Source organism: Aythya marila, assembly GCF_965140915.1.
Source record: "Aythya marila genome assembly, chromosome: 6".
In the NCBI taxonomy this organism is placed as follows: Eukaryota; Metazoa; Chordata; class Aves; order Anseriformes; family Anatidae; genus Aythya; species Aythya marila.
Genome location: NC_139047.1, coordinates 29,000,575 through 29,026,244, shown reverse-complemented (window position 1 = coordinate 29,026,244; position 25,670 = coordinate 29,000,575). Strand labels below are relative to the sequence as shown.

Here is a 25,670-nt window from a genome sequence, read left to right as displayed (position 1 = left end):
TGCCCTCTCAGGCCGGCCCTGAGGGAGCCGGGGAGCTTCGGCGGGCGAGCCCAGCTTTGATACAGGACGCCCGGGAGGAGTAGCCCTGAGGCACCGCAGCTCCGCGGCCGGTGCCGCCTCCCGGGGCAGGGCGAAGCGAGCCGGGGCGGCCCCGTGATGAGGCGAGGAGCGGGCGGAGAGCCCGGCGCCGCCTTCCCGTCAGCCGCAGCAGGCAGGGCGGGGGGCCGGGCAGCGTCGCAAAATGGCGGCGGACAGCGAGGTGAGCGTTAACCCTCCCCCCGCTCCCTTCCCTCTGCCTCCCCTCGGTGCCTCAGCCGCCGCCTCCCCGCTCACCGCCTGCCCCTCTCTCCCCACAGCCCGAGTCGGAGGTGTTCGAGATCACGGATTTCACCACCGCCTCCGAGTGGGAGCGGTACGTGCTGCTGCGGGACCGGGGAGAGGGGCTGCGCGGCTCCTGCCGGGGCTCCGGGGGGCTCTGAGGGCTGGCAGGCGCCGCCGGGACCGTTCGTCTCCTTCGCGGCCCGGCCGCCTTTCTGGCGGCTTCGGGCGCAGTTTTTCCAAGTTTTCAGCTACTCCGTGGCCTTGTTTTGTTGTTAGGTGAACTTAGGCGGCCCCAGAAGGTGTCTGTGCCCCATCATCGGGGTTAACGCAGCGCCAGGGGCAGGGGGACCGGGACAGTGCCTGCTGGTGGTACTGCTCGGCAGGCTAAGAGGATCGAGCCAAGCCCTTCCTGAGCTTAGCGAAAGATCTGGCTTAATGTCTGTTTGAAGGGGATCGGAATAAACATCTGGAAGAGCTCTGTGGGTTTTTATGTTGTATTAATAATGTAGTTGTCTCAGATGAAGCCCTCAAAAGTTAGAAGAAAATTTAAGGTGCAGATTGCTCTTGCATTCTTGGCGTACTATTTCATAGAAATCCTGGAATCATTAAGGTTAGAAAAGGCCTCCAAGATCATCTGGTCCAACCGCTCCCCTACCACCGGTGTCACCCACTAACCCATGTCCCCAAGCACCACGTCCAGCCTTTCCTTGAACACCCCAGGGGACGGTGACTCCACCACCTCCCTGGGCAACCAGTCCCAATACCTAACCATTCTTTCTGAGAAGAAATATCTCCTAATTTCCAACCTGAGCCTCTCCTAGCGCAACTTGAGGCCGTTCGCTCTAGTCCTTTCACTAGTTATTTGCAAGAAGAGGCTGACCCCTGTTTCTTAAAATGTCTGAATTGGTAATAATGACTATGACAGAAGCAGACAAAGATTTTAAGCACTGTCTTTAAATCTGAATTTCAATTACAATTATGTGTCAAACATTTATTCTTTCTGTCAACAGTGAAATAGGGGAATATTTTCTTAAAACCAATCTGCTGCAGTACCAGACTAAAATAAGCGAGATTTTATAATCACTCAAAGCATGTTCATAGCAATTGCTAAAAATAACTATAATCTGCAATGTAAACTTAGAAGTACCACTTCATTCATACAAGGAAGTGGTTCTGTTCCTGTTGTGATACTTGGTGTTTTTTTTAAGGTATTCCATAGTAGGACAACATACTGGCTGCTTTAGGGAGCTGAATTACAGTGCAAGCTGAACAAGTCTTCAGGAAATAATGACTTTTCCCCTTCCTACTAGATTCATTTCAAAAATAGAAGAAGTATTGAATGACTGGAAACTTATTGGGATTTCTTCAGGCAAACCTCTAGAAAAGGTCAGTTGCTGCTTCCAGATGTTCTGTTAGAATTCTTAACTAGCAATCCATATGGATGTGTTTACATGTGCTGTCATTTATGTAAGTGTGGCAGGTAATGATTTATATTGGGAATTTCACTTGTAAAGCTGGCTACTGGATGAACAAGTGCTGTAAGTCTGTTGGTGGGTTGTCTGGAAAATGGTCTCCTTTTTTCCTTTTTTTTATTGCCAGTTTTCAGTCTGGAAATACAGTTCAAGCTGTTTGAAATTCTCAAGGAGTTTCTTTTTGCCTGACCTCATGCCTTCGTCACACCTCACATACTTATGGTTGAGGTTTTCATTGAGTTTCTGGTGACTCAGTATGTTTCATAGATCAGAGAGATTATTTTTTTTTCCCAAAGTCTAATTAGAGCCTTTGTGGTGCTTCTTCAGTCTTTTAAAACATACAGGAAATTATCGAGCTCTTCTGCATATTAGAATATTTAAATACATAAATAGAATATGCTTGTTATTGTGAATAAAATTAGCTGTTTTGGTTTGAATGGTTGCCATGTTTCCAGGCGAGTTTTATGATACTTAATTTTAGTCATGATACAAACTATTCAGAATTAATATTTAGGGTTGAGAACTAGTTCGCTATTTTATCTGTCAGTGTATTCATACATATTTTGTTTTCTAGACCAGACCTCTCTTTTTGCTTTCCAGTGAGAAGACACTCTTTACAAAGGGTGGTTGTCCAATTTGCTTAGTTTACTAGCAGCTGTAAAATTCTGTACAGTGCCGTTTATTTTTTTCCCCCTTATGTATCCTCACATGTAGTATTGTTGCTTAAAATTTAATTATCCTCACAGAAGTTTTGCAGGTTTTAGATACGTAATCATTTATCAGTGAAAGCATGTTCAAAGTAAATACTAAAGAAGCATTTGCATAGAGTGGTAGGGTTGACAGGTAGGGGGTGCAGATGCTTAAGATGTGTAGTTCCCTTCATGTGAGGGGAAATATTTACCTCTTTATTGCCTTATAAATCTCAAGATTTTGTGGGGGACAAGATTTCCTTGAAATGAACATTATTAGTAACGTGGATTTTAACATTCAGGTACCTTTAGTATGAAGTGTTTTGAGAATCATCTTTATATATCTTTAAACCATGCCTTGCTATGTAGAATAAAACGGTAGCAGAAAAAGGTGGACAAATGTTATAGATTGTTTAGGCAGTATATTTTGTAAAGTTCATGAATGTTAACCTAAATTTATGTGATGAAACAAAAGCTTTGTGTGTGTGTTTGTGTTTTTTTTTTTTAATCTATAGGGTATATATACCACAGGAACATGGGAAGAGAAATCAGATGAAATTTCATTTGCAGACTTCAAATTCTCAGTTACCCATCATTATCTTGTACAAGAACCCAGTGACAGAGATGGGAAAGAAGAACCTGCAGAAGGTAGCTTACAGTTCTCTTTTGCATCTGAATTATGTCACTGGCATAAGGATATGACAGAAGACAATTTCAAAATGTGGAATTCATAGTGCATTGATTTGAATCTGTGTGGACTTTTGAGGTGTCTGATGGGTGGGATCTGACATCTCTGATTTCAGTGTTTTACATTGGACAAATGCTAAAGAATTTACAAACTGCTAAAGAAGTAAATTGTAAGGTAGCTGAATGGACACTGATGCTCTTATGTATCAATTTGTTTTGCAGATGCCCTTCCTCTGCCTATGCAGGACTTGTTGTGCATGAACAACGACTTTCCTCCTAGAGCTCACTGTCTGGTAAGATGGTATGTATGCTGCCTCTCTTCTTCCCTAAATAAACATAGCAATTGAAAAATCTTTGATGCTGACAAAATCTTTTTTTTTTTTTTTTTTTTTTTTTTCCATCCGGTGTTAAAGCTTAAGGAAAATGGTTCTTTGTATGGGATGCAATAAAGAGCTGAAAACAAAACAAAACAAACAAAAAAACCCACAGTCTTTCCAAAATATTTTTTCTGAATTTCTTAGACTAATCAGGCTTTAACATGTGTGAAATTTAGATGGATTCTCAAAAACAAAGCTTTAGCACCTTAAGAGAGGAAAAAACTGTAATAACAACCAAATACTTCTTAATAAAGCAAATCTGTAGCAGATTATTGTATTCTTCAAGAGATTGTTTTAAAGTATAAATAATTACAGTTATTATTAACTTAAGTAATAAACTCAGAACTGATAGATCTGGAAATCGTCATGCTACTTTAATAGTGTTTGAATGCTTGTGAATGCCTGTAGTTACTGATGTGAGAATCTGCAGTGCTACATATTCAGTCACTTCTTGACCTCTCTGAAAGAGGGTCTCACGTCCAAATAACAGATTCACAGTTGGTTGGTGGCAATTCCATTATTCAGATCATAATATTTCTAACAATTCTGTGTTTAAGCTGATTTACTAGAAAATAGAAAAGTCAAGTGTTTTTTTTGTTTTTCCTTCTCACCCCCTCCAAGGTATGGCTTGCGGGAGTTTGTGGTTATTGCTCCAGCTGCAAATAATGATGCAGTTCTTAGTGAATCCAAATGTAACCTTCTGCTGAGTTCTGTTTCTATTGCATTGGGCAACACTGGCTGGTAAGTGAAAGCCTAAACTTTTTAGCACGTCAAGATGAACTACTATACTTATATTTTTAGGAAAAAGTATTAATTTATTAGCGAATTACATTCTGAGTTTGTTGTATTTGCACCATGATGTTTAAAAAAAAAAAAAAAAAATTAAAAAACAGTCTTCCCATGGTAACTATAAAATGATTGATTCAGTATGTTTATATTCATTGTTATTTAAAAACCTCCAAGTCTTTAAAAACTGATGCAAGTTATTCGAATAATTGGCATACAGAGCATAAACTCTGGAAGAAGCTTTCTTATCTGTGTTGTAACAGTAACTTATCATATTCCTCAAAAATACTTAGACTAAAAATTAACCACTGATACGCTTTTGTGTTTGTGTTTATGACACAACAATTTGTTAGGCATTCCATGTAATGATGAAATTAATATTTTTCTATGATTCATATTCAGCATTTTGTGTTCCACTAAGAAAACGTATTCCAAAAATATGATATTCCAAATTTTTTTAGCTAGTTCAAAAGGCTATGAGATATCATGACATTTTAAATAATCTGAAATATGTTTTATAGTCAGGTACCGTTATTTGTGCAAATACATCAGAAATGGCGACGAATGTATGTTGGAGAATGCCAAGGTCCAGGAGTTCGAACTGACTTTGAAATGGTTCACCTTCGCAAAGTGCCAAATCAGTACACTCACTTATCAGGATTGCTGGATATCTTCAAGTCCAAGATTGTAAGTGCATCTGTATGTGTACGCCTGATACTAAGAATAATTCTATTACCTGATTGCTGTACGTTCACTTCTGTCTTCTAGGGATTTATTTTGCAAGGGTAAGACTCACACTGCCAATACCAACAAAGTCTCCTTCCAGATATTGCTACTCTGTGTCTAGTAGTAGAAAGTACAACTGAGCAACAAAACATAATTTTTTATTTCATTCTTCTGTCTTTATTTTCCACAGGGCATGTGAAAGAATGTTTCTGTTTTGCAGTTTACTTGTAATAAGTCTCTTCTCAATTTCCTTCAAGCAAACACTATTTCCTCTTTGAAAAGAGAGAGAAAGGTTGGGGTGCAATTTTTATTCTGATACTTTGTTGTTCCTGCACCCAACCAATAAATTAAGAGGGAAGAAAAACATGATGGAAATCTGAGAAGTCTAAGTGGACTTCTATAGAGGAGTATGGGGGACTGCAACACTTCACAACTGATACTGGTAGTCAGCAGTCTCATCAAAACACTGAGAGAAGTCCTTATTGAAAATCTAACATATTCTAGATTAGAGTTACTTGTGAATAAACAGTTAAATGGAGCATGTAAATGTTGCATAGGTTTTAGAAAGCTTATAAGCTTAGTTTTGCAATGAGTGTCTTGTTGAGCAAAGACTTTATTAGTAATTCTTGCGTTGTTGTAGTTCAGATAAAATTAGCTATAATACAAACTGTCATAACTTAGGTTCTGTTCAAGGATATTGTAGAAGATGTATTCTTTACACTTAATTTTTCCTTTAATGTTTTCAAGGGATGCCCACTAATGCCACTGCCTCCAGTTAGCATGGCCATTCGGCTTACATACGTGCTTCAAGACTGGCAACAGTATTTCTGGCCGCAGCAGCCACCAGGTGAGAGTTTTGTGTCCACAGAATAACTTGTTTTAAGATAAACAATTAGTTAATGCTAAAGAAAATGTTTGTGTATTTTGCCAGAGGAATTAAACATTGTTTTCTGCATTACTACAAAACGCTTTAGTTACAACTCTCTGTGATGAGCTAGTAAATCTAAAGCTCCTCTGAAATCATGGGTTAGAAATATACTTTTTTTTTTTTCATTAGAATTCAGAGATACAGCTTGTGATGCTTCTAAAACTGCAGGGTCTATTGGAAGAGAAATGGGTGACTGTCTATAGATCTGTAAAGAATTCTGCCCTGGGCTCCACAGGGAAACGGTTGGATTTAGGTTTTGATAGATGCTAATACTTCGCACTAGTACTGAAATTTTATTGAAATTATTTTATTGAAATTATTGAAATTTTGAATTTATTGAACTATTGAAATTTTATTGAAATTATTTACAATAATTTCAGTAAAATAACTGATTTTAGTGCTTCATTATTTACCTATTTATCTCTACTAACAATGAAACAGGAAACATCTTTTCTATGTTCATTTAAACTTTGAATTTAAAAAGTCCACAGTGTTAAGTAAGCTAAGTAGTTGATGCATTCTTTTTGTATAGGAAAAAGTGCTGATCAAGCTTTTTACTATAGGAGGTCTTAGGAAAGGAAGGAAAGAAGAAAAGTAACGTGTAGTCTTAAACCTAAAGTACGTATACCAGACTTGATAAGTTTATGCAACAGTAATGCTCTTTAGAAAAATCTGTGCTAGTTTACTCACTTGGTAATCTCACAGTGAACTCTTACAAGCTTGCTTGGTGGTAACGTTTTCTTGGGCTCCAAGGATTTGCTCTTAACAGACCTATTCATATAGAGATAGCATCAGGAAGTAAATTATAAACTTCTGGCTCAAAGTTAAGCAAATCTATAGGAAAAAGGTAGGTTAGTTCCTTCTCAACATGTGTTTTTATTAGTAACGTGGTATTTTAGGCACAAGGTGAGCAATTAAAAGGCCCAAGATCTATTCTTAGCTTGGTAGTAGGTTTGCATAACAGGATGAAGTATTTAGGGTGTACTTAGAGGGACAGAACCTGTATGACATCAGTCTGGTTGCTAATTATTTGACTTTTATTTGCTTAAAAAAAAAAATCACAGATGCACAGATGTGTTTTGAAGGATCCCTATAGAGTAGCAATGAATCATGCTACTCTGGTCATGTCTCTTGCTTTAAGCAGGTTAAATAAACTCTACTTTTCTAGAAGTTTCTGGATAAAGAACCAGGCGTAACATAGTGTATTGCAGAATCTTGAGACAAACAACGTTTTTACTGCTGTTGCTACATGCAGTTGTGGTTATATCTTCTTTGTGAATAACTAGACCAGGAATTTATTGCCCTCAACCACTCAACTAGTTATTCTCAAATAAAGCCAAAGAATTTGAATATGTACTTTATCTTCTCTGAAGAAGAAAGTTGGAGAAATAACTTAATTAATTTATTCAAATACTTTGTCTGTTCTAATTCCTCTGTTTTGTATGCAAATAATTTATCAGATGCATTTGAAATTAAGGATCAGAGGTTGTAATAACATTATTACAATGTCTTTACAATACGTTATTACCCATTTAAATTTTTGATCGGGAAAGAGTGTCGATGTTTGTTTTGTCTTTAAAATGTATAACGTGGGAAGTGGTTGGGGATGCTGGGAGGCATCTTTAGCTTTTTTTTTATTTTATTTATTTATTTATTTTTGTGGTAAAAGGAATCGCCCACATCATTGGGTTAAGGCTTTAACTGCAGCAGACAACAAATTCTTTCCATAAAATTTTCAAACAACATTTTCAAAGTAGTTGGTTTCTCACTCCTGCAGAGTTGATTTTCCAGAGTCTCTCTTTTCTGCCTGGAACTGATCTCTTGCATAAATCATTTCATGACAAATTTGTGTCTGTTTGTTCTTTTGTGGACATAGACTTCTTAAGGATACCTTTATAGCTTTATAGTCATCTGTTCCTGCATAAATGGAATAACATTTGTTCAACACAAGCGACAAGAGTTTTGTCTGTGGCTTTTATTGTCCAGTTTCAAGATTAATTCCTGGTTTCTGTTGGAAACAACTACTTTGGCTTTGTGCTAAGATTACATCTTCATATCTCTGTAACCTTAGCTGTTCAGCTTGTTTCTGATGAGCTTACATACTGTGATCTTTTTCCTATCAAATTAAAATGTTGTGCTTCTTAAAATACTCCACAAATTCTGTATTGATCTGTCTTCAGATATAGATGCACTAGTTGGGGGAGAAGTTGGAGGTCTTGAGTTTGGGAAGTTACCGTTTGGTGCCTGTGAGGACCCTATTAGGTAAGATAAGAGTTTAAAAAAACAAAACAAAACAAAACAACAACAACAAAAAAAAACAGTTTTTTATAACCTCCTTAGTAGAGGACTTAAATGTGTGTTATTTGAAGTCTGAGCTTTGCCTGCATCTCACTTATTATGTCACTAATAGAAGGTTTTGTTATTCAAGTACTTGCTCTAATCACAAATAATACCAAAGCTGTGTATTCAGAGTTCTGGCTTGTAAGTGTTTCACCATAAACTTTTAGAGTACTCAGTTTGTCTCTGAAATTACTATGTTGAAGTGTACCTTAAATGGAGATAAACCTTAAAAATGATGTACTTTCATTCAGCAGTTGGACTTGTTTTTTTCTTGTACTACGACATTTGTGGGAAACTTAAAATGAGAGGGTCTAGTAACTGAGTTATTAAAATCCCTCTAACACCCTCTTCTGAATGCCCATCACCACTCAACAAATCAAGGAGTCATTTAATGCATTAGTATTTAATGCTGTAGGAAATTTATGAAAATTTTTATTTTTTCTGTACTGGGATACCTAGGATATAATGGAGAGGAGTGTTGAAAGAGTTCTGCGTGCCAGCTACCACTAAGGTTCAGTGTAATGCTGGGTGACATGCTTTAGAATAACCAAAGGAACGTATACAGCGAGGAAAACATGCACGCTTCTGGACTTAGCTGCAAAATATGTATAGGAATTTAAATATGAGTTGTCATGTATGTCAAGATCTTAACTGTGATGGAGTCTAAAATCTTGTTCTGTTTCAGTGAGCTCCACTTGGCTACCACATGGCCTCACCTAACAGAAGGTATAATTGTCGACAATGATGTTTACTCGTAAGTATTTTGCTTGAACTGCAGTATCTACCTGTGTACTGCCTTGTTAACTACTGCATTTTAGTTACCCCATTCCCATGTTTTTTGTTAAGCTTTCTAAAGAGTAGGAACAATATATACTGATATTTCAGAAAGGAAAAAAATAATTGCTGTCTACTGATTTAATTAATGCAGAAATGAGTTTTTGACGTGTAAAATTACTTTCTTTTAATGTGTACTAAAGTTGAGCTGAATTCTGCTTACAATTCTTATTCTTGTTAATTATGTTGATGAAACAAGGACATTGCTTGAATGTCATAATGTTTGTCATATTCTTCCGTGTAATGTGGTGTAATTTGATACTCATCTCTTGCATACCTATGGTGACAGAATTACCTTTTTTTCTATTTTTATTTTTTTTTAGTGACCTGGATCCTATTCAAGCACCACAGTGGTCTGTGAGAATCAGAAAAGCAGATAATCCTCAGTGTCTATTAGGTAAGATAACTGAATTTCCAATCTTCTACTATAGCTTTTAGGCTATTAAGACTTGAGTTTAGAACTGAATGGTAGATTACCGGATGACCTCTGTTTCCTCACTCCCCTCATTTCTTTGAGTGGACTATATTATGGGCTTCTTTTTCCAAGAAAACAAGCTTGCATTAAGCACTGTGTGTGTATATCAATTTCCTTAGCTGGATCGATCTGTCTGTGACAGCATTGATAAGCCTGGAGAACAGTACTATTGCCCATCCTGACCTTTGAGCTTGTGGAGGAAAGGGGTGAAGAAATGGATTAAGCTGCATGCAGGACTGTGCTGTGGAGCGGTGGCCGATAGCTGTTTAGCTATGCATTTCCTGAGGCTTTAATTATGTGATTTAGAGATGTTTGTGCTTCAGAACAGATTATAATGTTCATGCAGACTAAGAGAGAATTTATCATCCTTCAAGAATTACTTTGAGATTTAGTTTATTGTTCAATGACGTTTTAATTGTAGTGGTTCAGAAACTTTGTGTCTCTTACAGGTGACTTTCTTAATGAATTCTTTAAGCTTTGCCGTCGGAAGGAGTCAACCGATGAGATACTTGGAAGGTCTGCGTTTGAAGAGGATGGAAAAGGTAACACTAAAATCTTGTTGACTTGTGTTACTTTGTATTTAGATGTTTCACAAATTTTGCCTTTCTTACCCCTCTTTTCCTGACTTCAGATTCTCTAGCATTTTTTACTTGTTACTCTTAGGCACTTACTGGAACATTTCTGAGTTTTCCGGTCAGTGCTGCCTGGTACCATTTCTCAAGAATTCTTGGCGAGCCTAACTGCCAAAGTCCCCGAGGACAAATTCCTGTGTCACGGATATTTTTTAATTGGAGAACTAGACTTGACATTGTACTAGTATGTACAAGAGGTTTTTTTGACTATTACTTCATGGTTTCTTATTTTCATAACTTTTTTCTACCTTTTGAAGTACCATGTTCTATGTTTTTAACAGCCAGTTTAAACTGTTTGAGAGTCTGTCCTCTAATATCCTTGAAACATTTGCCAAGATGAGGTTTTCCAGGCTGCTGTAATTATTCACTTAAATTTGTTTTAATTCTTCCTAACAATGTAATTCATTTTATTATAAAAGAAGTTCCAAAGTTTACCAGCAACAATTTTGTCTGGAAAAAAATCATCTTGTTTGGGTTCCCTGAAGACTCTAGAACAGAATATGCATAGACCACATATGGTCATATATAGTGATAAAACAGGATTTACATAAGGCTAATCTAAAGCTTCAGCATACGTTTGATTAGTCTTTAACTTCAACATATTCTCTTTTTGCTGCGTGTAAATGAAGTTTATACAGTGGCTTTATAGCAGGCTTTTTGCTGATACACTGCCTGTCTGCAAGTATGCAGTGCTTGCAGCAGGTGGCAGGCACTACCTGCAGCCAACCCAGTCTAGTCTTCGTTCAGAAAAATAAATCAAGGCGGTTGATTTGTGACTCCTGGTTGTGCTTTATGTCTTTGTGGCTAAGAACAGTGAGTATTGAGGATCAACAATGAAAGCACAAGGGTATAGAGTGTTAAAAATCAATACAAGATGCATAGGCTGAATATGACACACAAACTATAAGAGCTGTTTCTTTCTTTTTTTTTTTTTTTTTTTCCTTTTTTAATGTTACAGAGGTTGCTGATATTACTCATGCTTTGTCGAAGCTCACAGAGCCAGCACCTGTTCCGATCCATAAGTTATCAGTCACAAATATGGTTCACAGTGCAAAGAAAAAGATTCGCAAACACAGAGGTGTAGATGAATCACCTTTGAACAATGAAGTTCTGAACACTATTCTTCTGGTAAGTGAGCTACCGGTGCACACCAGATTCATAAAAATTATATTTCCTGCTTGCACTGACACATTTGGTTTATAGCAGAATTGCAATTAAAAAAGTTTCAGATGTCAGTTCCATTTTTGAATTACCATTGATCAGCTTCTTGAAACACAGCCTAAGTTGTTACTGGTGCAAGTTTGAATTTTTGTTTTTGTTTCTTCAAGTTCTTATTTCCTGATGCTGCTGAAAAGCTTGCAGATGGAGTTGAAAGTGGAACTAGCCCTTCATCAGGGAACAATCCTCCTCCAGAGAATGAAGATTATGTGAGTTTTACTGACTGACACTTGAGAGAGGGAATGCACAATTTTTAGTGTGTGTTAATACAGACTTTGCTGTGGTTGCCTTCTAATAGATAAGATTATCTTTGTGGAATCTCCAGGTAGAAAATAGTGAATGTTTGTAGGTGGTGGTTTTCCTTATTTATTTTTTTCCTTCCAAAGGCTCATTTTTGGTACCTTATAGGCTTAAAGCATTAGTTAGCCAGTTGTATTGACAAACAGGACACAGATGGTATGGTTTTGGAGAAAATGCCATTGGTTCTACATTTCTTGCTTTCTTTTATTTTTTGTGTAGAATCTCTTCAGTCAGTTTAAATCTGCTCCTTCTGATAGTCTGACGTACAAACTAGCTTTATGCCTTTGTATGATAAACTTCTACCACGGAGGAGTAAAAGGAGTGGCACATCTTTGGCAAGAATTTGTGTTAGAAATGCGCTACAGATGGGAAAACAACTACCTTATCCCAGGGTAAGATTTGTTTGTTGTTGTGTCATAGAAAATGTCATTTCAGGAACAGAGCAAGTTCACTGTGGCTTTGAAATATGCCAATATTTATATTTATTTATTTGTTTGCTTTCAAATGCTATCTTCCGTTTTTATTACCTTTCTTCCCTAAAGCAAGAAAGGCAAGAGAGGTGAGGAAGTGTCTGTGCCCTCCATTGATCTTCGAGATGTCTGTAGGAAGCTCAAGTTAAAGATTATATGAAGGAGGAAAAAGAAGCTTATGCAAATGCTTAGCTTCCAGTCTATCATGAAATAAAAAAGAAGGAGATAATATAATCTGAAATACCTTTTCTTCGTGGTGGTTTCACCACTTTTCCAAGGGAGCAGTTCCAAGTTCCTGCTGGTATAGTAGCCTTATTGGGCAGTTTGTGCTGTCTCACCTATCCACACCCTTCCCTGCTTGTTGCAGACCAAATGAAGGGCTCTGTCAGGAGGAGGTATCAGTGTAGAGTAAATGTATCAGTTCCTTTTATTTTTTTGTGGGTTGGACTGGCCACTTACTCATTAGTTTGTACTTTGAAATGGGTACACTAACAAATAAAATGGAATGTGAACAGTTTTAAAGTGGGGTCAAAGGTGCTTAATTTGTTGCTTGAAAACAGTTACTCTTTTAACATCCAAACAGAAAATTGACAGGAAATGCAGAATGTCTCTGTATTGTACTGCTGTGAATGATCTTTGAGCTCCAGATATGATCTCTAGGAAATAAAAGTAGTTTAAATTCTGGGCTTGTTCAATCATAACTTGTCTCCTGATACCACAGAATTGCTGCATAGTTTGACTGGTGGGAGTGGGTTCAGTGTGGATATTTGTCCTTTTCTTGGGTTTCGTATGATTTAAGACTGCGTGTGTGAAAGATTCAGCTTCATAAATGATAATAGTTGCTTCTACCTTTTGTTAGATTAGCTAATGGCCCTCCAGATCTGAGATGCTGTTTACTGCATCAGAAGCTTCAGGTAAATATCCCAAATTTAAGAATGATTTTTCTCCTAGGGAAACAGTCAAAATCATAACCATTATTAGCTAAATATGTTGGGTTTGTAGATCTAGTTATCCTTTATTATTTGGGTCTGGACATCGTTTCTTGGGAAAATCTTTGTTATAGCACCAATTCAATTGAATTAATAACTTTTGGAGTTTTAAGAGATTATTAGTGACTCTCCAAGTCCTCTGTGGCATTGTTTCCATAAGAGAAGTAATTGTTAAGCACTTGTTGTTTTTCCTTTAACTTGTTAGATGTTAAATTGTTGCATTGAAAGAAAGAAAGCAAGAGATGAGGGGAAAAGGGGGAGCGTGTCTGATCGTTCACCTGCTGGTTCTTCTGGTGATGCTGGAAAAGGAGCAGACCACTCTGGAGATAACTCAAAGGAGACTGATAAGGAAAAAGAAGTTGGCAAGTCTTGGGAATCGTGGAGTGACAGTGAGGAAGAATTTTTTGAATGTCTAAGTGACACAGAAGATCTGAAAGGAAATGGGCAGGAAAATGGAAAGAAAGGAGGAACCAAAGAGGGCAGCAAAGAGCCTGTGAACTTAAAACCAGAAGGTCGCCTGCATCCTCACGGAAAGCTGACACTGCTGCACCCAGGAGAACCTCTCTACATCCCGATAACACAGGTTAGGTGGCCAGAGATGAGCCCGGTGTGCAATGTGAGACTGATGCAGTATGAGTCATACCTAGGGTTGTGAAATTGTATATAGCGTGAAGGTTATAGATTTATTTGTACTTAAAATTGCCAAGGGTTTTTGCCTGAAAAGCTTGTTTTCCATTTTGAAAACTTGGTGAGGCTGCTTAAAATGAAATCTCACATGCTCTTGTTTTATTTAAGAGTGTGTCTCCTTACAAAATTTCACTCAAACCAACTTTTTTTTTTCCCTTTTAAACCAAGAACTAAATTGTCTTGGCTACCTTACATTTTCCTTAATAAGGGCTAAGAGTAGGAGAACTATTTGTAAGCTTGCCTTTTTCCATGTTACAGGAACCAGCACCCATGACTGAAGATTTGTTGGAAGAACAGTCTGAGGTGCTGGCAAAACTAGGGACCTCGGCAGAAGGTGCACATCTTCGAGCACGCATGCAGAGTGCCTGCTTGCTCTCAGATATGGAGTCCTTTAAGGTAGTACGACTTGAAAAATTCTGTGAGACTGCTTTCCTTTTAATTAAATTGTTTCTTGTGCTTGTGTTGAACAAGTGTGAAGGTTTTTATGACAAGTTTTACTGTTTTCCTTCCACAAAATAGTTTTAATATAGTTTAAAGTTGATAATAAAAACCTATAGAGAAAACTGAACACTTTAGAACCTATGGCTATCCCGTCAATTATAACATAATGTTCCAGTAACTTTGTACAAAGTCTGACTTGTGTGGCTTTCTTTAGAATGGGAAAAAATGCACTCAGTTGATACTGGGAATTAAAACTCAGGATAGGCTGTACAAAAGTGTCAGAAGAAAATTGAGCATCAGTGTTCTGAATCAAAATTACGTGTGCCTCCCTCACACCACCTTGTAAGGATGAAAGGTAAAGGTGCAGAAAACAAAATAATTAATTTTCACAATTCTGTATTTGGAATTTGGAGAAGAGATGGATACAACTTCAAAGTACAGCTGAAGATGTTTTGTTATTTAGTAGGAGGAATAAGTTATCACTATTTAAAGGTTCTGTACAGCTGTTCATTAAATTAGGATTGGACTAGCTGTGGTTTTGAGTAACTTGCTTCATTTCTTTGCTGAATTCTGTAGAGGGAGCTAAGAGCACATAAGCTGTTTTTAACAAAGGATTTCAGAACTCTAAAAGGATTTGAGATTTTGTCATGAAATATATGTGTGTGTGGGCATGCATATGTTGCAGTGCGGCTGTGTAATAAAAGGATGCAGGTGCACTGTACAGTCAGGCTATTTATAACATCAGTATCAATTTATTAGCAGTAATCCATATCATATTAGATAGACATAGCAGTTTTATTTCTGTGCTGCAAGTGATCTTAAACCTTGCAGTAGAGCTATAGAACGGTGGTTTGACAGGGAAGTGCACTTCCCATAGGTACCTTGCATAGATGGCTGGGTTTCCTTTTTTTTCTGGTGTAAGCTTATATGTGATAATTAATATTCATTGCATTTATAAAGCACCAGATAGAAGCCTGGCTTAACAGTGAAATTTTGAGCTTGCCCAAAGTAACTCGTGAATGTACTGAATTTTGGGAATAAGAGGAAGCTTTATTATGTGTTGATGTGGGTTCCACACACACTTTCTGCTCCCTAGCATTCTCTTAGTTTGCAGTTACTTTCTCCCCTCACCCAGGTCTCTTTCGTACTGTAGTTTGACTGCAAGCAGAATTCTCAGAGTTTCTGGCTTGTAGCCTGTGCTCCACCCTATAAACGACATTGCCTTCCTACCCAGGCTATGACATTTTTGTAGGATTTTTCAGGTACAAATTTTATCTCATTTTCTTTCCAGGCAGCTAATCCTGGCTGCTGTCTGGAAGACTTTGTGAGGTGGTACTCCCCTCGGGATTACATTGAAGAGGAAGTGGTTGATGAAAAGGGGAATGTGGTAATTAAAGGTGAGCTGAGCGCCCGAATGAAGATCCCTAGCAACATGTGGGTAGAGGCCTGGGAGACAGCAAAACCGGTCCCAGCACGGAGGCAGAAGAGACTCTTCGATGACACCAGAGAAGCAGAGAAGGTAAAAATTCTGTGGCTAGTGATAGTCTGATCTGTAATGCTTGTACAGACCTTACAGCAGCCCTTTCTTCTTCCAACAAGATTAGAACTATATCCTTTGAGTGATTCAACTGTTCCGTAAATGGCTTAGAGTTAATCAGAAGTCCTTGCTGCCATACAACAGTGTGTTTGGAATCTAAAATCTAAAACTGTGTGGGTTGTAGCTTTACAAACAGTTTTACATAGGTACTTCTTTGAATTATTAGTAAATAGATCTGTATCAGCACTTGTGTGTTAGGAAACTAAATGTTCCTAACTAGTGATTATTTTTAGTTTCATTCGAACTTGCTGGGACTGTAAGCAACCACTAGGAGTTGAGTAAGGTCTACCTATTGATTCCTGTCTCGTAATGATACTCCCTTCTTGTTACTTCTTTCATGTAACTACTCGTCTTTTGTGCTTAACCTTATCTTTGAGAAGAAGTTTGGAGCACTAATGTATTAAATTTTCTAATGTTCTAGGTGCTTCATTACCTTGCAGTTCAGAAACCAGCTGACCTTGCAAGACATCTCTTGTCTTGCATCATCCATGCAGCTGTACTCAAGGTAAAGGAAGAAGGTAAATAATGTTTAATAAATTATTAAGATATTTTAGGTTGAACACTGATGCAATAATGAGAACTTGCTTGTTTCTTTTTCTCCTAATAGAAGTACTAGAAGATATATCTTCAGTTAAGAAGATTATTAAACAGATAATATCCCATTCCAGTAAAGTTCTACGATTTCCAAATCCAGAGGACAAGAAGCTGGAAGTAAGACTTCTATATTGGCCATAGCTGAAAACTTGATAGATGTGTGTACTGTTCATGGGAGTGCTAAAATAACATTTTTTGTTTTTATTAAACTCCTGCAGGAAATCATTGCTCAGATTATGAGTGTGGAAGCTATCATCGCCAGAGCCAGGTCTTTGAAAGCAAAATTTGGAGTAGAGAAATGTGAAAACGAGGAGGAGAAGGAAGATCTGCAAAGGTAACTGATTTTCTTCCCTTTTTCTTGTGATGCCCTTTTTTAAAAAGTTTCAAAATTTTAGGACATCAGAAAGTGGTGATAATAAAGAGATACTGAAGAATCACACTTAATAGCTGTAAAAATTCAGTGTCCATGTTCCTATGCTACCAAGATGTGATTTGTGGGTACCCTGTATGCCCATCAAAGTAACCATCTCTTTAAAAGCGTGTGATACAGATAATTTCAATGAAATTTGTTTTCTGTTGATGGTGCTGGAGATTTCATTATTTTTGTGTTAAGTGAGTGGTGCACACGATCAACTTTGTTGCAATATATGTAAAAATGGAAGGACAAGGAATTTAGTGTTTTCTATAATATGGAATGAAATGCTGCCCAGAGTTGCATTTTCTCATTCTACTCTCCATACTGATTTTAAATGTATTATTGAGGAACCATAGGAATGAAAAATGACAATACGTTTCACTGCATCTGACTTTTTGCTTAGGCAGAGGAACATGGAGAGTTGCGGGGCTCTCCCTGGGCTGCAGCCTCCTTCAGGGCACATCCACCTGCTCCTTACAGTTTACCCATCTTCCTTAGGAGCCTGGCTGCCACGTGAATTAACGGAGGGCAGCAGGTCCTTTCAGGGGGTGACCTGCAGTCTGGGGGAGTTAAAACAAAACAGCTGCATAATCTGCCTTTCCTGTCCTCAGCTGGGAGGCTGCCTTGTTCCACTCAGTTCTAGCCTGCTTCTGTGGGAAAACAGCTGCTTTGCGTGAGAGGAGGAGCCATGAGGTAGGGGGCAGCACAGAAGGCTGAGGGCTGGAGGCCTAGGCTAAAGGGAGAGGAGTGAAGGTGATGGTGTTTGTGTGATGCTGGGAAATGTCATTTGTTTGCCTTAGATTTTTTTTTCAACAGAGAACTGTGTCTGCCAGTTCTTACTCTGTGCTAATAACGCTAGGTGGAGGTCTCCTCACAGGAAACAACGCTAGTTTTCGATTAGAAAACGCAGTAAGCATGATACATATATTTATTTTTTTCAATAATTTGTACTGTCAGATTTGTAAACTGCCTCCTGGAGCAGCCGGAAGTGTCCGTTCTTGGTGCAGGAAGAGGACCTGCTGGCAGCGTTATTCACAAGCTGTTCGTGAATGCCCAGAGGGTAAGAGAGAGTTCTTGACTGCTTTGCTGATGCTTCTGATTCAAATGGTTTGAGGCAGTGCTTAACATGTGATGGCAGTTTATGTTGTCTCCATATGTGCATGTACTTTTATAAATATGATTGAAGGGGGTGGTTCTTTTGTGTGATATTCAACATGATTTTAGCCATAACAGAACCTCGTGAGACAAGAGATGATCTGGGATGTGAAACACTGAAGGAAGCTGTTAGGTGTGCCATTCAGTGTTTGACGTACTTAAATGGTGACATCAGTAATGGAACTATAGCACAAATTTCTGCTTTATTCACGTTGCACAATATACGCAACATCACAGTGAGAAGAATCAAGTGTGCTGATGGTTTCACAAAGGAATGGAGGAATGCATGTTCTAATGTTTAATACTTTAGAAGGAGGAACTCTTTAGACTGAGGCTTGTATTTGGAATACTTTGTTGTATGGAAATTCATGTGCTTAGGAAGAGTTCCTTCCTTTTCCAGTACAACTCTACATTCACTTTACTTACTGTCAGTGTTGCATCTGTTTTCTTGAAACTTTTCCATATTGTTATAAATAATCCCTTCTTCTCTTAAGCAGTATTTTTTAATAACTAGCTTGGTAAGTATTGATTTCCAGACTTCTTGGACTGCACTCAGCCTACAGTTTCTCTCAGAATTTCACCTATTCATAGCATCAAATTGCCTAATTAAAATTTAACTGCATTGCTAATAACAAGGTGGCATAATGTTACAGACACCTTAAAGCCTGAAATCCTGTTTGGATATCACTGCTGTTTTTCAAAAAAAAAAAAAAAAAAAAAAGCCAACAACAACAAAAAAACTAAGATGCAGATGCTTTTAATAATAATCTCTATTTTGCAACTCAACATAAAAAGGACCATTCTGAAAACAGCCCTGGTTATTCTGAGAAATGAAAATTGGAACATTTGGTTTACCTTTAGGAGAACTTGAGTCTGTAGCATACAAATCTCAGTGTGTAAGCCAGCCTGACTTACCAGCTTCCCTTTAAAGCTTAAGATTGTGCCCGTAAGCGTAGGCACTTGCCTTTTAGTAACGTGGTATTATGTTTTTGAAGTTGAGTACAAGCTTGTAACATTAATAATCGATAAAGATATATGTAATGTCTATGGGTTTGTTTCTTTTGAACCATCAGTAACTAAAGCTAGCTTCTGGGTACCTCTCACTAGTCACTGGTCACTGTTAAGACTTCTTAGTGGGATGGGAGCGCACTTGCTACAGAAAACCCTCACATTTAATCTGCCGTGAATTATTTTGATAGAGAGCTGTTCGGTAAATAGAAGTTGAATGACTTTTTTGTTCATTAGCTTTTGCTTCTGGACTCTCCTCTGAGTTGTGTAAAACGTCTTGTTATATTCTCAAGCTTTCTCAGGAAAATTATGATAGCAAATGCATGTTCTTGGAAGTAGAGTGCATGATATCTCTTAAACCTACAGTCTCCTTCTAACCTCTTGTAAGTCATCTCTGACTTGCCTTTGTTTCTATCTTTCATCATTGGTTCTTTTCTCATCCTTTTTCAAGCTGACTGAATCTTCTGATGAGGTAACCAACTTTGTCCCTCATTTCCCACTCATCTTCCCTAGTTGCATAGAGCTGAACCTTTTGGTAGATACAGCACAAAGCCTGATGTGGTTTATACTGTTGTTCACGTATTAAGTGTAAAAATAATTTTGTGTTTCCAGAATGGTTTTTCCTTATTCACAGACTTCTTAGAGCCTATCAGAAAGTGGAAAAAAAAAAAAATTATAAGCATAACAAAGAAAACCAGCCCACCCGCAAACATTTCTTCCAGTTAATACTGAATTTTCTGATGCTGAAATACATAGCCTCACCTTCATACCCATCTCTGTTACTGTCACTGTTTTTTGCTTATTAAACAGCCAGATGTTTTGGGGGAGGTATTGATGGACGGTACGACATGGTGGATGTCACAGTCCAGATACCACCAAAACTATCGAGATAGCAATGCTTATTAACACTACCAAAACTTTTGGACAAAGGTACGGAGGGGCTGGGAGGGAGAACCAGGGAAACTTGTGAAGGAGTGTAGCAAAGGGAATATCCTCTGTTGGTTTCTTTAAACAGTTCTTGTAGGAACAACTGCCACTTACCCTGGTGACTTACCCTCTGTCACCGGCTGCAGAGCTGGGTCCCTGCTCCTGAGGACTGGGGGGAGAGAGGTTGGAAGCAGCATGGGTGTGAGGCTCATCCTGGGGTTCTTCTGCAGTCTTGAGTTGTGGCCAGCTAAACACAGGCACTGTTAGCGTGTCGGTGTGTAATTAGGAAGTGTCTTTTGGGCTGTCTGAGGAGCAGCCAGGAGCTGGAGCATGCTGGTCATTCTTCAGTGTTCAGACTCCAGCGCTGCTGCTTACCGGCTCTGAGGCAATGGGTAATGAGGGCAGTGACAGCCGTCTGCTCTGTGACATACCCTCAGTAAGCTGCTCTTTGGCCATGAGGGGCAAGTATGGAAGTAGCATGCTGTTCGAAAGGCAGGTAGCTTTCCATCAAGACTCCAGGATGTTTGCTGGTTGCTTCTAAAAGGAGGTTGGCTTGGCTGTGTGTAGCCACAAGAAGCTGAGGCTGGAGCCCTGACTGAGAAGGGGCTGTTTTGTCTGGTGAAAACCCTTGCTTCACACTTGTCAAAAACCAGGGAGTTTAGTCTAGGCTGAGCTTTACCATCCACATACGAAGGTTCTTCCATTTGACCGTGTGCAGTTTATTTCTCGACATCCCATTAGTGTCTTGCACTGTGTACATGTAAAGCCTTCTGATGTGTTACCATTTCTAATCTTCCTCTTTTTCTCTTAAGAATTATTTTCTGAATCTCACTCTTGATAAACAGCTCGCCCTGCAATTATACTTCTGCTTTTGTTTAAGGTTTCTGCAATGCCTCCACTTGACGAAGAACTGAGGAGATCAGGTTCATCAGACGAGCGAAGACTCAACACGGGCACGGTTCCAGACTTCCCACCCCCCACAGGGCGGGAGGTTATTTTGCGCACAACTGTCCCCCGCCCCGCACCCTACTCGAAACCATTGCCCCAGCGCATGTACAGCGTGCTTACAAAAGAAGATTTTCGACTTGCAGGTGCCTTTTCATCGGACACAACGTTCTTCTGATGTAACTAGCTGGGGTAGCTTGTGTCTTCACAAGTAGAATGCTATTCCTTTTCCTTCAGGGAAGTTATCACTTAGAGATTTACCAGCTTGTGGTGAGGAGAAAGCACGGTTGTCATTAGTGACAGAGAGGAGCAGTCCCAAGGACAGAGCAGAACTGATGGCTGGGAGGAATGCTTGCAGCAACTCTGTCTTGGAGGTTTGGCATGGACGTGCAAGTAGTTTTATTCAGACCTCTGGGGAAGAAAGTTCAGCTTCTCCCCTCTGTCCCAAGGGAGCAAATTTTGTTGCATAGGCTTGTTTAATAATTAACATTAATGGGCTATATGCAAATACTTCGTGTTGAAATTTATGGAAAACGTGCTGCTTTATAGTTCTTAATCAGACATGATAAAATGATATTAGCTTACTTAAATTGATGTGCAAACATGAAGTAATTTGTATTTATTGCTAATCACAAATATTGAGCTCAGTATTTTTTTTGTTAATCAGTATGTTGCAAATACTTCTGAAATACCCTTGATTATTTTTTTTTTGAAGTATACAGTACATCCTAGTTCATGCTTACCTCTCCTAGCACTGCAATAGTTGTCCAAAAAAGATCTTGTCTTGGATGCTCCTCCTAAATATAACTAAGGATATTTGGGGCTATTAGCTACCATACCCCTAATAGCTGTAAGTGGATCACTTACTTTGGGATACTTCATATCCTTCTCTGCATGCAAGGGCCAAAGCTGTATGTAAATTACATGTACAGAGGTGTTTTACTGTAGCCAACGTAGTGATCGTTAGAGCCCATCTGAATGCAGCCTGTCTTTAACATGATGTGATGACACATGCTGTAACCTAACCCCCTTGAATATCATGCGGACACTGCGATGTGTATGTGCCAATGCTGCTCTACAGTGATCCCGGTGTGTTTTAATCAGTCAGATCAGATACTTTATAAAGTGAACTGTAAGAACAGCGGTGTTGTCATTAATAAATTTCGACTTAGTATTCGTTCTCAGCTTCTTTGGGTGAATAGTGTTGGTTTTGTCAAAACACTTTTTAAAATGTCATCCTTGTGGAATTTGATGTAGGAACAAAATGGCTTGTGACTGTATCAAGTACAGAAAGGGAAGTTCTGTCTCACAGAATAGGCTCCCAGCTGTTACCCTAAACCTGCCCTGCAGGGAGAGCTGCCAGGACTTAGAATGGGTCCCTCAGTTAAATTTGCATTGTGGTTGTGGCTGCTGGAAAAGTCCAGTAGTTTCACTGCATAGAAGATGGAATAGTCCCAGCACTATCCATCCTGATCTTTAACTGAGAAAAAGAATGTGTAAAGCAGTAAGAATTTTCTGATAAGGAGAACTGCTGAAAGCTTTTCAGTGTATTCTATCTAGCTCTACCTGGAAGTGTATAACAGGTAATGCTTTCAGAAAAATGATTGGTGCACAGATGTGCATTGCTGCTGCCCTGAGAGCATACAAGGGGCAGGGAAGAAACACAAAAACATTAAAAGATTACATTGGTTTATTTGAAGGAACCATAGAGAAAGTGACATGAACAATGCAAAATAACCATTATCGCTACACTCATGATAAAGTAGCATTTCCTAGAACTTACCCTGGATCAGATAGGAGCAATAGGTACTACTTTTAGCATGAGTAAGTGTTAAATACTAACTAAAGAGACTAAATACTAAATACTAAAGAGACGTTACATGTCCATTTTTATTTAATCTAAGTCCTTTAAGTCAGGTCCAGTGCCAATACTATGTCTGCCATAGCTGATTACAGTCTTCGCAAGGCTGCTATTATCTAACGTCCTGTATAGGTATGAGAGGGTTTTAAAAGAAACAGATGGCCTGCATTGGTACAGAGATCTGAGGCAATATTTTTTCCAGTAATTTTAATTATGTGAACAAAGAAAAGAACTTAAACTAAGCTCTGTAACAGTTGAACACCAAGACTAACACAGGTTGCAACAGCACTTTCTCTAATTCCTGTAGGTGTAAACACACTCATGAAAATAGTACAGTAACAATGCTGTGTTATAGGTGCACACAGCAATTCAGCTTTAAACTGAGGGGGGGTCACAAAAATATAACCATGATTGAGTATCTTGGATTCACTCATCTCTGAAAATCAGCGTTATAAATTTTTCGGATTTAGTTACACATTTTCTTCTCTTTATCAACACACTGATAGACTTATTTTTTAAATATGTACACAAGGAAAACTATGTAATGATACTAGTTCCTGACTTACTTACAATGTAACTGAATATATTCACTATTTTACATCTTCACAAAAAACTTAGTGATATCACAGCCATACTTTGTAGCTAAGGAACGTCGCTTCATCTGACTTCTTTCCTTGGCCTGTTTTGCAGTTCTCTGCAAAAGAGAAAGGTACTGTTGTTGCTTGGCACCTACCAGGAAAGCATTATTGCACAGTTAAGACTTTAATCTAATTTGCAGCAGACAACATACTAAAATGCAAGTATTTATTAAGGTGAGTAACCTGTTGCATCATAACACTTTAATGCTACTGACTTGCATTCTCTCTGGGGCCTTCCTATGGGCTGAGCTGTGCCATGCCACAGACAAGGTAACAAAGCTTCCGTTACTGAGTACAAACTAAATGAGTACTAATGAAGCATTTCTGACTAAAGTTCTTTTTTACTGGGAGCTTTTCTTCTCATTTATAACAACTTGGGCACTCTTCCTCATGAGAGGCACAAAGCAATAACTGATTTTTACTGTAGATATAATAACGTGATCTCAATTACCTATAAGACAGTTTTAGTTTCTCTTGCCAGAGCAAACCTGTAATTTGCTACAAGTTATGTTCCAAGTACTTACCAGGATAGGTCAAATGAGGAGAGAAGCTATCAATAGGCAGCTGTCCTCAGACAATGCATTTCTTGTTTGGTTGCACAGCTTTTCAGCCCAGCAACAGCACAACACCTCCCACGGACGGGGAGGGGATATTGAGGATAGCCAGAACGAGCCGTGACCGTATGGGAACAGAGAAGCTGAGGGCACATTGGGTGTTCAGCTGGTGACAAGGGGGCTCAGTAGGGCCCTAGTGAAAATCTACTGCCTGGAGAGGCAGTGCTATGAAGTCTACTCCCTAGAGATTACCAGCCCAGAGTAGGTCTGGGCTGGTGAATACCGGCACGCAGACATACTGCCCTGATACACGTTATGTTTCCATGCTTGAAGACAGTGATTTTTTGCCTGTACCGTACTGACCTCTCTGTGGCAGATCGTGCACAGAGTCTGAAGGTTTTCCAGGGAGCACTGCCCTCCTCCACTGTAGACAGGCTTGATGTGATCCACCTGCCAGAAGTGACCTTCTGTGGGATTTGTTATAATTTCATTTAACTGCAATAAGAGAGGACATGACAACAGGAGCATTAGATATTCCTTCTGAAGTACATGTATGTTCTCCAGTAAGAACAAGAAAATAATTCAGGAAAGTAGCTATTCATAGTCTTTATCAAGAGAATGAAAGTGTTATAAATTTTCTGTTACTCCCTGCAGACAGGCAAAGAGCTGTAATTTTAATTGGCCTAGTTTTACCCAGCCTGCAGCACGCTGAAGCACACGACAGCGGATCAAGAAAAAACAGAAGGAAAGGTTCAGTTTTCTTGACCGGTACAGTAAATTATCTTCAATGTCATTTTATCAATAACAAGTGCTGATATTAAAAGGTTGTAAGAAACCCACTCTCCACAGGACTTTTCATCTCAGTATTTTAGATTTTCATTAACTTGCATTTTCAAAAGCCACAAGCAACAGCAAGCTAATCTCATGCATATGGCCAGTAATGGTAAATGATTTTTGATCTTTTGCAAGTTTATAGGGGTGTAAGCAGGATTTCTTTTAAAATCTAGAACCAGTAACTTCTGAATTTCAACTTCACAGCAGAAAAAAATGGTATTCAGAAATCAAAATACTGCCTTGTGTAGGAATGTTCTCTCTCCCAGCTCCATTGCCTCCTATCAGTAAAGAAGCAATCACAGCCGGGGAAGAACAGCAGTATTTTTTTTTACGCATTTTGAGGTGATATTGAGGGGAACTGTGTCATCTGGCTTTTGCTAAGCTCCTGCCAAACATTCTGCAAAGCAGGAGTAGCCTCATACTACTGACTACATCCATTCCTTAATTCTGCCCATAACCATACAGTTTGTGAATAAAATGCATTTCAAATAAAATTGGCTGCAATGTAGATATCCCTATGGAATCAGAATTCCTGTAATTAGGAATTACATCCCTAATTGAGGATGCCTGTCCCTTTTAGATGTCTTTAGGTCTTTGATGACACTGACATTTTGATTGTTTGGTTTTGTTTGTGTTTAGTGTATGTGTGGGTTTTTTTTTGGCCTTTTTTTTTTTTTTTTTTTTTACGCTGTTGTTGGTGCTGGGTAACTACCTTAAGCCTGTAAGAGTAACGTTTTAGATTTCTCTGCACTGTCTACTCCAGAACTACA

The 25,670-nt window shown here is 38.7% G+C and overlaps 2 protein-coding genes across 10 annotated transcripts in view; one reads left to right on the top strand and one right to left on the bottom strand.

Annotated features, from left to right (window-relative positions):
• The first annotated feature begins 74 nt into the window (after positions 1-74).
• RAB3GAP1 (RAB3 GTPase activating protein catalytic subunit 1) lies at positions 75-22,851 on the top strand. Its single transcript, XM_082764009.1, has 24 exons — positions 75-259; positions 357-412; positions 1,632-1,707; positions 2,998-3,130; positions 3,392-3,470; positions 4,168-4,287; positions 4,854-5,019; positions 5,806-5,905; positions 8,167-8,248; positions 9,012-9,080; positions 9,484-9,557; positions 10,085-10,177; positions 11,226-11,395; positions 11,596-11,694; positions 12,005-12,177; positions 13,115-13,169; positions 13,450-13,827; positions 14,190-14,327; positions 15,664-15,891; positions 16,391-16,487; positions 16,577-16,680; positions 16,782-16,897; positions 17,936-18,038; positions 20,949-22,851. The coding sequence occupies exons 1-24, from the start codon at positions 242-244 to the stop codon at positions 21,189-21,191; spliced, it is 2,970 nt and encodes a 989-aa protein (XP_082620135.1). The 5' UTR covers positions 75-241; the 3' UTR covers positions 21,192-22,851.
• Positions 22,852-22,887: 36 nt separating this feature from the next.
• ZRANB3 (zinc finger RANBP2-type containing 3) overlaps positions 22,888-25,670 on the bottom strand; it is a 47,129-nt gene continuing 44,346 nt past the window's right edge. For 8 of the 9 annotated variants that reach the window (XM_082763078.1, XM_082763080.1, XM_082763081.1 and 5 more), the window contains 2 exons: positions 24,430-24,561; positions 22,888-23,568 (listed from right to left, as the gene is read on the bottom strand). In XM_082763078.1, coding sequence (XP_082619204.1) covers positions 23,470-23,568; positions 24,430-24,561 — 231 coding nt within the window. In that variant the 3' untranslated portion in view covers positions 22,888-23,469. Of the gene's footprint in view, positions 23,604-24,429; positions 24,562-25,670 lie in introns of all 9 variants that reach the window. The other variant, XM_082763082.1, reaches the window with a different exon arrangement.

Bases quoted from the DNA above. Each gene is read 5' to 3' on its own strand.
- RAB3GAP1 (XM_082764009.1), top strand. The intron at 9,081-9,483 runs GTAAGTATTTTG...ATTTTTTTTTAG, and splicing joins GTCGACAATGATGTTTACTC to TGACCTGGATCCTATTCAAG. The intron at 11,396-11,595 runs GTAAGTGAGCTA...TGTTTCTTCAAG, and splicing joins TTCTGAACACTATTCTTCTG to TTCTTATTTCCTGATGCTGC.